General features: G+C 33.7%; 1 protein-coding gene across 1 annotated transcript in view; it reads left to right on the top strand.

Moving 5' to 3' along the window:
• The window catches only part of DPP10 (dipeptidyl peptidase like 10), a gene marked incomplete at its 3' end in the record, with an annotated part of 621,968 nt that overhangs the window by 571,219 nt on the left and 35,184 nt on the right, over positions 1 to 15,565 (top strand). Inside the window, exons 10-11 of the mRNA XM_017883864.1 lie at positions 4,394 to 4,491; positions 11,632 to 11,755. Coding sequence (XP_017739353.1) covers positions 4,394 to 4,491; positions 11,632 to 11,755 — 222 coding nt within the window. The remainder of the gene's footprint in view (positions 1 to 4,393; positions 4,492 to 11,631; positions 11,756 to 15,565) is intronic.

Below are 15,565 nucleotides of genomic sequence, written 5' to 3'. Positions count from 1 at the left end.
ACATAGAAAAACCATATGCATTAGCTGTATGCTCAAATTGACTTCTTAGTTCTAGACTCATGGTGCTTGAACTTGGCCATACCTAGGCCTCATAATTTTGACTAGATTGAGACAAACACATGAGCCAATGGAAGCACTTGAGGAAGTTAAATTATGTCAGCAATAATTCAGAAGATACTGGATATGAACCTAGATACTTTATTATTTGATAATTTCTTCTAATAAATTAATAGTGGTTGATAGTAAAGACAGGCATAACATAATAATGTTTGTTGATTAATTGTAGAAATCACATATGCTAGTGATAAACTTTATTTTTTCAGGGAGACTTTCCACTTATTTGTTTTTTTTTTTCATTTGGTCTTTATCACAATTGTCTCTATTTCACAAATGAGCAAATAGATTCTAAAAGGCTTAGTGCTTTTATACAAGTCACAGTTGTTTTAAGAACAAAGAAAAAACTCAAATCTATTGATTTCATCCCTCTCTATAAAACTACCATAGGTCAACAATTTGTATTTCTAAAAACACAGCTGGAATCCAAATCCAAATCTCCTTGTCAAGTTAACACATATATATGGAGCTCTATTTGCTCCATTTACTCCTAATGACTTAGCTACATATGGGTGCCATTCTTAGCTTCACACCTGTCATTTTATATATATGCAAATAATATACAGAACTATATATGATAACTACTGTTAATATTCATTACCTGTCATTTTATATATATGCAAATAATATATATAACTATATACGATAACCACTGTTAATATTCATTACCTGTCATTTTATATATATGCAAATAATATATATAACTCTATATGATAACTACCGCTAATATTTATTAGAAATAAGAAAGCATTTCCAGTTCTCAGGTGATTTTTAGTAGGAAGACCTGCTCACCTACCCAGGTACTTAAGACAATAGGACTCTAAGAAAATAATCGGTTTTGGTTCTTGTTCTTAAAACAAATTTTAGTATCATTTTGGGTATGTTACTTCAATTTTCAGAATTTTATTATCTACTCTGGTTTCAAAATTTTTTTGTTAGTTTTGCTGTGACAAATGTATTGTTTCAATTCGCTCTTATGCAATAAAACTTTCAAAAAATGCTACTTTGAAAATTGAAACAACACAGATTTTATACTAAATTGTGATTTAAATTAAACTAGATTAAAAGGAGTATAGCAAATACTTAATGTGATTACTAATGTAATAGTATTACTAATGAAATACAGTAAACAAATATATTTGGATTTTACTTAATTCAGCATCATTCAGAACTCATAAAATACCCTATCATTAGCAATTCAGCACAAAAGAGATGCACGCTTCTATCCCAGTAACTTCAGGTTAATCTTTTTAATTAAAACATTATCTTGTTTAATGACAATTTAGTTGCCAGAAAAATAAGGTTAATTGTTATTGAGGCTTGTGTTTCAGAATAACAGAGGGAAGAAATTTGTGGATTTGCAGTCTTCATGGCAAATGTAACTGTAAAGAGCAAATAGATGAAAACCCTCTAATCTGCAAACTCTTGAAATGATTCAAATATTAAAATGTACAAATGAACTTGTGATGTGCGCTTAATTTCAAAACTCCATGGAAAGATACAAATCTGAGATTATAGAATGCTGGACTCTTGAATTTTGGAGGCAGCCTAACGCTTAGTTGAGATGTTTACATCTTGTCTGAAAACTGGCCACATGGGTGCACAACTTCTACTTTGTGATAAGCTTATAGTGCTGCAGACATAAAGAAAATTGCCTTAAAGATGATAACTGATATGTCTTTAACAAAGTGCGCCATAAAACTGCATCATTGGTACGAATTCACAGAAAGATCTAATTAAATTTCCCATTTGCTTTAATCAGTGTATCAAATGATAAAAAAAGTAGAAGCACAGCTTTTCACTAACTAGAAGATTTACTGTCTTAACAATAATTATCATTTTAATTCAGTACCATATCCTATTTTAGGCACTTCATATAAATCTTTTTATTAGTCTATGAGATATTCTTATCTACAGACAGGAAAGCTTCAACTCAAAATTTCTGATTTGTGACATATTCTCAAAGAACAGTTTGTCTCACTTTGGACAAAATGAGACGAATAAAATGATACTTGAGATTCTTTAGCATGTGCTCATAGCCATGCCAACTAAATAAAAGGGTCAACACTTGGACTCAGGTTTCACTGACTTACATATTAAGCTAAGCCCGTTCTCAAAATGTGGTCCTTGCACCAGCATCATAGGGTATCAGCTTCATGCTGGAGGTGGACTGGCTTCAGCAATCAGTATCTTAACAAGCTCCTCAGGACCTCTGAATGATTGTGACGCTGGCTATCTTTTGACCACCACTGAGCTGTTACATAGATAGATAGATAAATAGATAAGGATACAGATAAAGATAAGTATTTTATTAAAATTTGGACACTGATTATCTGGGAATTTTGTTAAAACAGATTTGTAGGCCCACACTGAGAGATTCTAATTCCATGTCTGAATACAGGTTTCAGGTGGGGTCCATGAATGCATTGCTAAGCTTCCAGATGCTGATTGATGCTACAGTCCAAGAACAACACTTTGAATGGCACTGCTATACTGTGTCAGGCTTTAAAGTATAGCATACCTGATCTAGCTAGATAAATGGTAGGCTAAAAATTAAATAGATAAGGCCATTATTTTCAGGGAGAAACATGATAACTAATTTAAAACAAGAATGATGTGAAAGGGAGCTCCTAAGAGTCACAGAAGGCTAAACTGCCCAAAAAATGTGTCCAGGCACTGTCAGGCTTGGGAACAATGAAAAGATTTGCAAATTCTGATACCAGAGCCTTTGGTGGGTGGCAGGCTCATAGCTTATCTTCCAGGAAGCCCTTTACTCTATGAACCAGTTTCATAATCTCTCTTAATAGTTACATCATTTCCGTAGTGGAAACATTTCCTGACTTCCTTCTTTGGCTCAAAACTTCTGACCTGTGAATGATGCACTTCCACAGATGTGCTAGTCTCTTTTGATATCCTAACAAAACAACAGTTATTGAGGAACTCTTGCTGGCTATTGTTGGAATGTATTACGTTGATTCTGGTCCTGATTTGACTATGGGTTTTGTCAATGCCAATTCCTTAAACATGGATCTTCGACATGTTTAAATCTGTTTTATCATTCCCTTTAGGTTTTTAGCAGATTTTTAAATTCAACTCACATTTAATTTCCTTTTTCTTTTCTATATATTTCATGTAGACTTCTTTAAGCATCAGCCACATCATAAAGATAATGGCATATTGTTTAGAATCATATTGAGCCACAGGTAATCAAGCAATTTGATACATTATTGATGTGATTATTCATTCATTCATTCAAACTGCTTGAGATATGGCGATGAAAGTTCTCATTCCTGCCCCTTACTCACAATGTATTTGTTAAAACTTTGAAGGCCATTGTGTTGGAATGAACAGAAAGCACAATATTTGCATTGTAGTTAAGAACATCCTGAGTTTAAATACTAACTTTCTTAGTTTTAGGTATTTGACCTTGCACAGTTTGCTTAGATTCTCCATTGTGACCAAGAAAATGTTTATATCTTATGACTGTAGCAGGGACATTTAATTTAATAATTTGTGCAATGCCTTTAGTGTCTACTATGTGCCAGAAACATACCAACTACTATGCCTGCTAGTTATTATTTATTTAATAAAGTGTTGATTCACTAAACTCAAATTACAGTATCCTTGTTATCCTTGCCTTTCTGTTCCTCATGCCAGGTACTCAGTGAGGGCAGTCTGCCCATGGCCCACCTTCCAAGGGTCGTCAATTATGCAAATGAGTCACCCCATGTAGTAATTAGTAATGTTTAAAAGAAAAGCCAGGGAGATTAATGTGATAGCCTACATTAGGCTTTTGGAATTTTAAGCATGGGACACCTGGTTTGGGTAGGCTTCCTTCTTTCTTTCCTTTTTTTTTTCCTTCATTTCTCCTTTTTTTTTTTTTTTTTTTGATTAGTCAAAGCTTCTTCCCATTGCAGTGCATATCCTCTAATGTGAGTAGCTATTTGATCTACTGTTGTTGTTTTGTTTTTGTTTTTGTACAGCCAGCCCTTCTGGTGCCATTTTAGGGAAAGAACACAGTAGCACTGCCTAATGAGTGAAGTCATCACAATTTCCTATCACCTTTAATTGTCTGACGAAAATGCTTGAGAAGCAGCAATCTTCAAAAACAATTCAAAGCAATCATGTTGTCGAATTTAAAATCATTTCTACTTCAGAGAAATTAAACTTTTTTTCTCTTCTAACACAAAACAGTAAATGAATCAAAAATCCTCTTCTTTTTTGCTCAATATATTCTAATGCTTAATATACTTGCAATACAACTTTCATTTTCTCAAAGGCAGGTCAAGTGAACCCAACAATAAAATTATATGTTGTAAACCTGTATGGACCAACTCACACTTTGGAACTCATGCCACCTGACAGCTTTAAATCAAGGTATGCAATTTCAATTTCACTTTTATGGGGAAATAGATATTTTCACTCCAATTATCATTTTGTTGCAATTTAGAGAGAGATGTGATCAGCTCAACAAATCCACTTGAAAATAGAGCTGAAGTTGCCTACATTAGTGAGGAATGAAGTCATTCTCGGTGTCTGGCTGTTCCCAAGAAGCATTTAGCTCCAAGGTGATTATCAGCACCACACAATGACTGAAGAGCCTGATACCGAGAATTAGGCCTTTTGCTGGAGATGTGACAGAGATGGGAACAAAGGATCATTTTCCACTGAATTTTCTTCAAGAACATAGTTGCTCCACATGCTTTTTTGAAGGAGTTTGTTAAAAGTGTATAATCTCTCTGGAATTTGTGAGTTTTTCCAACTTTCTCCCCAGAGTTTTACCAAAGATTCTCAAGCTTTCTTCTCCAGACAGAGACATTTAATAATTTTTTTTCAAAATATCCTATGTATGAAGTATTTATATTTAAGAAACTTTATCAGGGAGAAAATAAACACATTTTATTGGGTCAGAGGCATAATTTTAATATTAGCAAAATCTTCAGTAGTGAACTAATTAAACAATCATGTGTGTTTTGAAATCCAGCATGGTTTCATACTTCAAAAGTGATTCTTTCAAATACTAGAGTCCTTTGGAAATTTTACAACCCTAGAGATGGGATAGGCAGCTGACTTAGAAAATGTTTTCACATTATATTGAATGATGTGGGGCTAAGTTCAAAGTTTATTTGATGATATCGATAATCAGTTAGGGTGATTGGTTCCAACAGAAATTTCATTCAAATGTTGTTTCATTGACATTATTTAGAAAAAATTTCATCCCAGTTGGTCATTTTCACAGAGAGTGCAGCCTGATGTGTGTGGAAATTTTACCTACTTGAAAAGGTAATAAAGGTTTATGGAATGCTTAGTCCAGAAGACCTTCATTAACTACCTAATACAAATGTCTCCTTCTACTGATGGAAAAGATAAATCCCAGTGAGAGTAAATGATTGAGTTAGAGGCTCAGGACTGATTGATAAGAAAAGTAGAAAATGAAGTAAGGCCTCTTTCATCAAGTTGTAGAGCACGTCATCCACATTGGATGGAAGACCTTAAAGATAGGCCTGAATTGACATGTAATGTAATAAAGCTGACCAAATCAAATAGGAACATTTATTTCTGAGCTTGATCTAGCAGCCTTGAATGGTTACCTTACAAACGAAGCAATGATGGATACTACTGACGTTTTATCTGGTCCTTAACTCTTGTCTTTTTCTCTGGTTTGTTTAATGCTATGGAATAACAAGAAAGGGAAATAGACTAGGAGTGTTTGAGTCACCATTTAATTTATCTCATTGGATAAATCACTTTACTTCTCTCAGGGCTGAATCCCCTTGTCTTTTTTTTTTTTTTTTTTTTTTTGGAGATGAGTCTAGCTCTGTCACTGCCAGGCTGGGTGCAGTGGCACATTTCAGTTCATCTGCAATCTCTGCCTCCCAGGTCTCAAGCTATTCTATTGCCTCAGCTTGCCCAAGGTGCTGGGACTACAGTGTGTGCCCACCATTCTGGCTAATGTTTTGAATTTTTTAGTAGAAGATCGGTGTTTCAACGTGTTAGCAGGATGGTCTCCATCCTCTTGAAGGCTCGTGATGCGGGCCCGCCTCGCCTCCCAAAAATGCTGGGATTACAGGGCGTGAGCCACCGTGAGGCTGGCCCCGGCTTGTCTTGAAATAATAATTTTCTAATTTTTTTCCTTCAAAAAAATGTTTGGCAATGGAATCAATGTTTACAATATCCATTGTTTCGTTAAAAGGAGGCCGCTCTTGGTTCCTCGACTTTTTTTTTAGCCTATTTGTATATGAATATACAATAGTATGTATAAATATAAATATATATAAATTAAATTATTAATAACATACTTTCTTCATGTCCTATTAAGTTCATCAAATGTCCTCTTTTCTTTTTGATGTTTGTGTTGTGTTCATAGCGTAGCTACCTGTATAATTTGAAATACTGCCTAAACTCTCAATAGCAGAATACCTAAATAATTAACTCTTTTTATAATAATTTGCATGTTTATGGGTTTTTTGTATGTTACTTAAGCATCTGGCATATTTTTATAATCTTTAGGTTATCTGTGAGTTGGCAGTCAATAAGTGAATCATATTTGGTTTCTCAGTACAGTCACAAACTATCGTTTTTTCCTTTTCAGTTTCCTTTTTAGTACTTTTTTTCCCACCACACCTAAACCGCAAATACGATCATCTCTTAGCTTTCATCTCTTAATAAAATCGCCACAATGACTACAATAATAATATAAGGAGGAATAATAGTAAGATCAATATAGAAAGCTTTTTTCATGATTTGCACTACCTTATAAACCGGATTCTCTGACCTCCACACTGGAGAACAACATTTTTTGTTGTTTGAATTGAAGATCTTAGGTTCTTTTTTTGGTCTGTTTGATCGTTTATCTGGACGATTGGTTTACTTATTTATAATAACTAATGTTTATCCCTATAATAGAAAAAGTTCCCCAAGCTAGTATCATTATCATTGTCCCTTCAACCCAATGCTTATACTCATCAAAGACTGTAAAATACATTTTAATTAATTTATATGATTTAAAAAGAAATTAAAAGAATAAGATAATCTATAGTAATGCACAATTTCTTCCCCTAATTATTTTCCTCATATTCTCTTCAATTGTTTTATTTGTTTATTTATATCTGATTCAGCTGAAGTCATTTCACCAGTGTAGACAATGAGTGCAAATTTTCTTCAATAGTAATTCAGTTCAGACTCATCTCATCACCATTCAGTTTATATTTATCTGAATCACAGTCTATATTGATTCTGAAAAGAATGTAACATGGTAGAAACTAAGATAATGCCCCTTCTTGAATATTCCCAGAACCAGTGGGAGTTAGATGGGTTATCTCATCTTGGAAGGAAGAAACATTTTGCCAAATTGTTGTACTGTTCACTTAGGTATTGCAATCACTCAATACCTTTATTAGAAAATTTAAGTGTGAATTTTAAAATATATATTTACTTTCCAGGGAAATTTTATCTTATGATAATGAATCATGAAGATTTTCCACAGATTGGATAAGTCACATTAATTTGGAGAAGTGATACATAGTCATTTGTGTAGACCTCTCTAGTCTGAAAAGTAAAAGAAATGATTCGTCCTTGGTTTCTTCTTACTCTATGTCTTTAGCATTATTTTACTTCTTAGAAACCTTTCTGTAGTCACCTATCTTTTGTGACCCATTGTTCTCAACCTGCATCACTGATTTAACATGGTCATTCTGCCCCTGTCACTCTGGGCTTGACACTCTCATGCTTTCTCTCCTTATTTCTTTAAGTATATCTAGCCTACATCTCTCAGTCTTCCAAGGAATATCTGTGCCTTCCAAGAAAATCTAATTAATAAATTAACCTATGTTCATGGAAGTGTCCTGAATAACCCTCTAACATAATGCCATAGTTATTAACAGGAGGTCTTTGGAGCTGCTTCATGGAAGTGCTTCCTTGAATAACCCTTCTTACAATAATGTTCAATGGAAGGTCCTGAATAACCCTTCTTACAATAAGGCATAGTTTTAACAGATGGTCTTGGAGGAACATAGCATATAATTTGGTATAATTTGGTTATGAATACCATCACAATATACTTATGGGAAGGCATCACAGATTATCGAGAAGAGAATGAGCTCAAAGTAACTACATTACATGAATATTTTGGTGTAAACACAGAGCAACGATTGGACAGGAAGGCCGTGAAAACACGGTGTAACTGCTAACATACCTGTCTGCAGGTGATGCTGGGGCCTCCATTCCACATAACCTTGTGGACAATTAGATCTTCTGTGCCAGACCACCCAGCTGATAGAAAGTCTCTGTTGACTTGAGTGCAATCCCTCTAACTAGCTTGTCTCTGTATCTGTGGCTCAAGAGGACCAGATCCTCGAGGACTTCCTGGGTAATCCAGAGCCATGGAGACTAGGAACAAGCAGGAAACCCAGTTATAAGAAAGGGACACTTCTGCTGGCCACTGGTCGTGGAACACCAGATCTAATGTGTTCATGAGATGGAGTTCCAGGAGGACAGCTACATCTGCAGCAGGCAGGCCAAGGAGTGTGGAATTTCCAGGTAAGGGTGCTTCCCTACTCCCTCATTCAGAGACAACCTGAATACTTATAAGTAAGCATGATCAGTCAATATGAATCACAGGGAGCTGTACACCTAGGCTCCTGGGGCAAGGAAAGAAAGGACATAGGAAGTGATTTAGTGAATAGATATATCTTTCCTCCCTGCCTATGTGTCAAGCTCTACTTGAGCTTCCATTTTGGCTATCTCCAACACTTTAACATAGAAATTTCAGTGGTTTGAAATGGCCATTTGTTTGACTTTACAAATTAAAATTTGTGGAAAGCCTTCACTCTTCAGATTGTGTTTACCATGTGCAAGGTCATTCTTGGGTATAAGCAAGGTTTATAATGAGGTATCTCACATCAGATTATGCTTTGTTTATGACCATAAGGCACATTATGTAAAAACAAACAAAATAATCACAATATTTAATCAAAAAGAAATATAAGTTTATTGCTGTAAATTAATGATTTTCAACTTAACAATTTACAACTAAGTTAGTGTTCCCTTAAAAATCAGTTATTCTCCACATTTGTACTGGTTGACTTTTTCATTCTTTCCCAAAGATTAAGTTTTGTTTTTTTAAGTCAAAATTTGGCATCTTAGCTAATCAATATATTCTGTCATGCCTGTGAGGTGTTGCAAAGATGTTCTTGTAACATTTCATTTGAGACCAACTTTGAAAAGGAAAGCTCTCAAGATGAATAAATTGTTTTGTTGTTGTTGGTATTTATTTTTAAAATTATTCCTGTTAGTTTGTTACCTTATATTGCACAAAATACAATATTATGGCAGGTAATTGAGACAAATTTCTGATTAGATTAGAAAATCAACTGTATATCCGTTCAGTCTAAATTTTTACCAGAAAATATGACCTTCTTGATTTTGCAGTCTTTGGTTAGTTGTTTACAATATTCAAATTAATTTTTTACTTCAAATTTCTACAACGTGTGTATCAATTATTCAGCATTTCAGCAATTATTTTCTGATTATTTATAGTACTTAGTATCATTTTTCTATAAGCTAAATTCTCTAGAAAAATCTATTAAAGGTTAATACTTCATTTTCTACTTTTTAATATTCACATTGCTAAATATAATGGTGTATGCAAAATAATCGGCTTAAATGAAACACAGTGAAAGTGAACAGGACACTGTTCTTTGCAGGATCACAAGGCCTATTGATATGGACAAAGATTATACCGAAGCCAGCTGCATATTTGATTCAATGTTGCCTTATTAGCTCTACTTAGGGCACTTCATGTTTTGATTTTACTGAGTTTAAAGGCAGTTTTCAAGCAGAGCTCAGCTAGTTATGAAAGCTGCCAGATGTCTTGAAGAGATTGTTGAAAAAAATATGGCAGCCTTCCCTGTATGTCAAGTTATGCTTGTCCTTCTACTGACATCTTCACTTTGAGAGGCTAACAGGTTTTCTAGAGGAAGAAGTAGCTACTCGGTAATGTTAGATATGTAACATTCACGTAGTTGGATATCTATCCCAGATACCTCTAAAGACAGGCGATTTGTATCAAGAGGTTATTTTTCTGTAGTTGATATTTTTTTAAGTCATATAAAACTAGGTTAATTAACTATGGGTTTTTTTTTTTTTTTTTTTTTTTTTTTTTTTTTTTGTTTGAGACAGAGTCTTGTTCTGTCACTCAGGCTGTAGGGCAGTGGCACGATCTCGGCTCACTGCAACCTCCGCCTCCCGGGTTTAAGTGATTCTCCTGCTTCAGCCTCCCGTGTAGCTGGGATTACAGGGGTGTGCCACAACACCCGGCTAATTTTTTGTATTTTTAATAGAGACGGGGTTTTACCATGTTAGTCAGCATGGTCTCGACCTGCTGACCTCATGATCCTCCCACCTCGGCCTCCCAAAGTGCTGGGATTACAGGCATAAGCCACTGTGCCTGGCCAAAACTAGGTTAATTAGTTTGAATACAGTATATTGATGACACTTTCCATGACACATGGGTGGCTATTTCTTCTGAGATCACATAATATCGGGCATGTTCAGGGTGGTATGGCTGTAGACTGGATGGCTATTTCTAAAGTAACTGATCTGTTCTGAAACTGGGCAAGTTTTTCGAAAAGTTTTTTGTAATTTTTATCATAAATGGATGAGTATTGATGATTGCATTTTGTTGCGTGTGAGTTGGAAGCTCTGTGACATATTGTATACACTTCCAAACGTATGTGTTACAAAGGAAATATAAACTTTTTCCAATTACCAATTACCATGAGGACATAATTGGCCCCATGAATTATATCCTTATTATACCAAGAATTTAATAGACTCTCATGTTCTTTAATTTGATTCATTCCTTGTTTAAAAATGTTTCCAATAAATAATTAACAACATGGAAAAAAAAATATGTATTAAAAATTGGGACTGATCCTTGGTCTACAACTGGCAAAGACCAAAACAAGCCATTCAAACCTTGGTAGCCAAAGTCCCCATGTATAAAGTAAAACAACACAGAGGTTATGTAAAAGATAAGTATTAAGCCAGGAATAATCTTTGCCTTTTAATTGGAAAAGATTATTCTCGATGATTCACTGATTGTGATTTTAAAGAAAAAAATAACATAACTTTATAAATGTATACTTATTTTGCACGTAAAGGAGTACTAATCAATAGAACATTTTCATAAATGTCTAGCATGTGATTGTTTTGATTTTTCCAAGAAATACTTTTCTGGGAAATAATTCACTCTCAAATTTTTTCTCAAATTATCTGTATATTTGTATACATATGTATGCGTCCATTTGAATACATACATACACATATATTTGTATTTATGTAAATTTTGAAAAGAGTAGATTTCTATTTATCTATCTATCTATACATAAATTAATATGAAGCAACATCCTTAGAGTAGTTCAGTTATTCTTATGTATAAAATGGCAAATGTATATTGTTGGTACTATATCAATGCCCTGGCTCTAAACATATGTTTCAATTTTGTTTCCAAACTAGAGAATACTATATCACTATGGTTAAATGGGTAAGCAATACCAAGACTGTGGTAAGATGGTTAAACCGACCTCAGAATATCTCCATCCTCACAGTCTGTGAGACCACTACTGGTGCTTGTAGTAAAGTGAGTATAATTTACTTTTCTTTTATGCCTAAAATGAAGTAGCTTGTGCAACTTTACAAAGGGGAATCAGAAAATGCTTTGTACAAAAAATTCAGTGTTTAACTTTTAAAACTAGTAGGAAAAGAATTATTCTATTGAGAATATATACTTTAATTTATAAAGCTTCCAAACTTTGAAGTGAACAATATTGATGATAAGCAGAAGAGAACAAACTGAGCTTTGAAAACCAAATTAATTTTATACAGCATGAAGTATAATCCAAGCCACGTTAGCTTCTTCCTCAGATATGGAATTTTTCTCCATATTTTGTCTTTGATTATCTTGAGAATATAAGAAGTTTCTTTCCTATCTTCTTTAAACATATTCCTTTTAATTTTTTCTGCAGTTCGGATAGATCTGATAAAATAACAGTGTTTTTGTCCCAAAATTAAGTAAAACAAGTAAAAATATTGGTTCACGAACCACTCTGTTTTGAAATCATGTTACATTTCAATTCCTAATATCAGTTTTATAAACTCTGTAGTAAATTCTGTGTGTCATTTTAAGATTCCTGGTAGAGAAAATATTGCAATAAGTTTAAATGGTTATGTGTATGGTATTTGGGTAAAGGATTTTTAGATTAACAACTGAATTTTCAAACTTCTGTTCTGGAAAAGATGTAGTAAATGTTACCTGACTAGCTTTTCTGTTGTAAACAACTGTAAAATTGTACAAAATATGCAAAACAGCTGTTTTCAGATATGGGACATTAGGAGGATCATGACCATAAATGCTGAAATCAAGTAAATGCACAAAATCAACCTTGCTATGTCTTTCTATTCACAACACTTTTGAGACCAAATGGCAAGGAGATGGAGCCCAAGCAGACCAAAAAGATCTTTACGATCTAAGCAGACAGGGAGAATCAGAGTTTGAGGCTTTTTTGGTGACTAGCATTTATAGGACAGGGACCAGAGAAGTTGGAGCTATATAGAAAAGGACTCCAGCAATCTGTGAAGAGGGCCCCTTAAGTATTAGGCTCAGTGCTTAGCTGTGCATACATATATGCTTCCATGTTGTCTTAAAGAAAACAACCACTAAAAATTTTTGAAGCAAATGAAGAATCTGCAAGTTGCAAAGTACTTAGGGATGTTAGAGTTCTGAACAACAATAGTGAAGAGATCTCCCTGAAAACCCCGGGTATTCAACTGAGAACCCAGAAAGAAAGAGCATTAGAAGTAGGGCTATTCTAGACACCTTCTAATCACCTTTCAATTACACTGTAAGGTATCAAGTTCATCTGTCTGTAAATTAACTGTCTACTAGGACAAAGTTTACATTTTTAAAGGGAAAAGTACAATTAATAAAGACTATCAACAATGTAGCATTTGTAATGTCAATCATATGATCAATACTATATATGTAGAAAAGTGAAAAATATAACCTACTCCCCTTTCTCAAAAATATCTAGTGAAAGCTGACCTACAAAGGATAGTAATATTGGAATTAGCAGACACATAATGTTTTAAAAGTTATTAGAAATGATAAATGTTTGAAGTGATGGATATCTTAAATACACTGATTTGATTATTGCACCTTGTATATACGTATCAAAATATCACAGGTGCTCCAAAATATGTATGATTATTATGTATTAATAAAAAATTAAAAATCAAGGTATAAGTAAAGTACTATGAAGAGAAGAAATCTCACGTGTGCAGTTAAATGAGTTTTGGCAAATGGATATATCCCATAATTCACACCTCATCATGATGTAAAACATCCCTATTATCCCAGAAAGCTTCTTTGTCCTCTTTTCCAATTAATATCAGTTCTCAGAGGCAACTAATATTCTTATGTCTATTATAAATTGGTTTTGCATGTTTTTAAATTTCATATAAATTCACTTATACAATAACAAAGTTATTAGAAATAAATCTAACAACTTACAAAAGAGAATAGCTCCAATAAATAAACAGATGAGAAATTTTAGCAGAGAAATACAAACTTTAAAATGAAAATAAAATTTCAGGAACTGAAAAATACGATGTTTGAAACGAAAACACTGAATAGACAATTCAGAAAGAAATACGTGTGTTTATAGTGAACTGATTTTCAACAAATGCATCAGAACACATATCAGGGAAAGGGCAGCCTCTTTAGTAAATATTGCTGGGAAACTGGATGTCAGTGTGTGGAAAAATGAAACTAGATTTGTATCTCTCACCATATACAAAATTCAACTCAAAATAAAAACTAAACCATAATTTCCAAAACTATAAAACTATGAGAAGAAAACAGAGAAAATGCTTGTGGACCTTGGTCTACGCAAAGATTTTGTGGCTAAGACTTCAAAAGCAGAGACAACAAAAAGAAATTGGTACAGCTGCTATGGAAACCAGTATGGAGGTTTCTCAAAAGGCTAAAAATATAATTAACATATGTTAGTAGCAATTCTACTACTGGGCGTTTATCCGAAACAAAGGAAATTAGTGTATCAAATACATACCTGCATCTGACGTTTACTGCAGCTGTGCTCATAATAGTCAGGTTGTAGAATCAGCCTCAATGTTCATCAATAAATGAATATAGTTTTTAAAAAGTATACATGTATGTTCTTTTAAAAAGTGTGTGTGTGTATATATATGTATATATACATAAAACATTCCGTTGTACATATACAACGGAATACTATTCAGCCATAAAAAAAGGCATGAAATTCTGTCATTCATGGCAACATGGATAAGTCTGAAGGACATTATGTTAACTGAGATAAGCGAGTCAACACAAAGATAAATATTACATGTTCTTGCATCTATCTGGGAGCTAAAAGAAATTGAGCTTATAGAAGTAGAGGGTAGAATTGTGTTTATTAGAGTCCGAAAAGCTTGGGAGGAAAGGATAGAGAGTAGTTAGTTAACAGATACAACATTACAGCCATATAAAAAGATTAAATTCTAGTGTTCTGAAGCGCTGAACATTGAATGTGGTTGATAATGATTTAGTGTATATTTTCAAATAGCTAGAAAAGAGAATGTTGAATATTTAGAACACATAAAAATGATAAATGTTTGAGGTAATGGATATATTAGTTATCCTGACTTTGTCATTATACATATTTTACATGTATCAAAATAGCACTCTGTATTTATAAATATATACAATAATTACACGTCAACTAAAATAAAGGAAAATACATCACCAAAGTGAATGTAGGGAAAGGAAGAATATGTGAATAATTTTACATCAATTAAGATAAAAAATAAAGAATGAATTAGAGATAAATTTATTTAGCAAATTAAATAAATTTAATTCATCATTAGAAACCTTGCCACAAAGAAAACTCTAGAAGCAGGTGGATTCATTGATGGATTCTCTCAATTACTAAGGAATAAATCCTATAATTCCTTGTCTTCGTTTGTTTTGTGTTGCCATTGCAACCTACCACAGGCTGGGTAGTTTATAATGAACAGAAATTTATTGACTTGCAGTTTTGGAGGCTGGGAAATTCAAGATCGAGAGGTTGGCATCTGGTGAGGGACTTCTTGCTGCATCATCCCATGACAGAAGGGCAAAGAGAGGGTGAGAGAGAGAGAAACAAAAGGAGGCTGAACTTGTCCTTTTATAAGGAGCCAGCTCCTGTGATAACAAACCTACTACCATGATAAAGGCATTAATCCATTAATGATGGCAGAACTCTCATGGCCTAAATACCCCTTAGGATTCTACCTCTTAATACTGTTGCACTCTCACAATCACAATTAAATTTTAACATGATTCGGGAGTGGGGAGCAAATATTCAGACACTATAACATTCTTACTAAGGAGTAT

Source organism: Rhinopithecus bieti, unplaced genomic scaffold, assembly GCF_001698545.2.
Source record: "Rhinopithecus bieti isolate Rb0 unplaced genomic scaffold, ASM169854v2 scaffold_14174, whole genome shotgun sequence".
Classification (NCBI taxonomy): Eukaryota; Metazoa; Chordata; class Mammalia; order Primates; family Cercopithecidae; genus Rhinopithecus; species Rhinopithecus bieti.
This window is presented reverse-complemented; position numbering and strand designations above follow the sequence as displayed.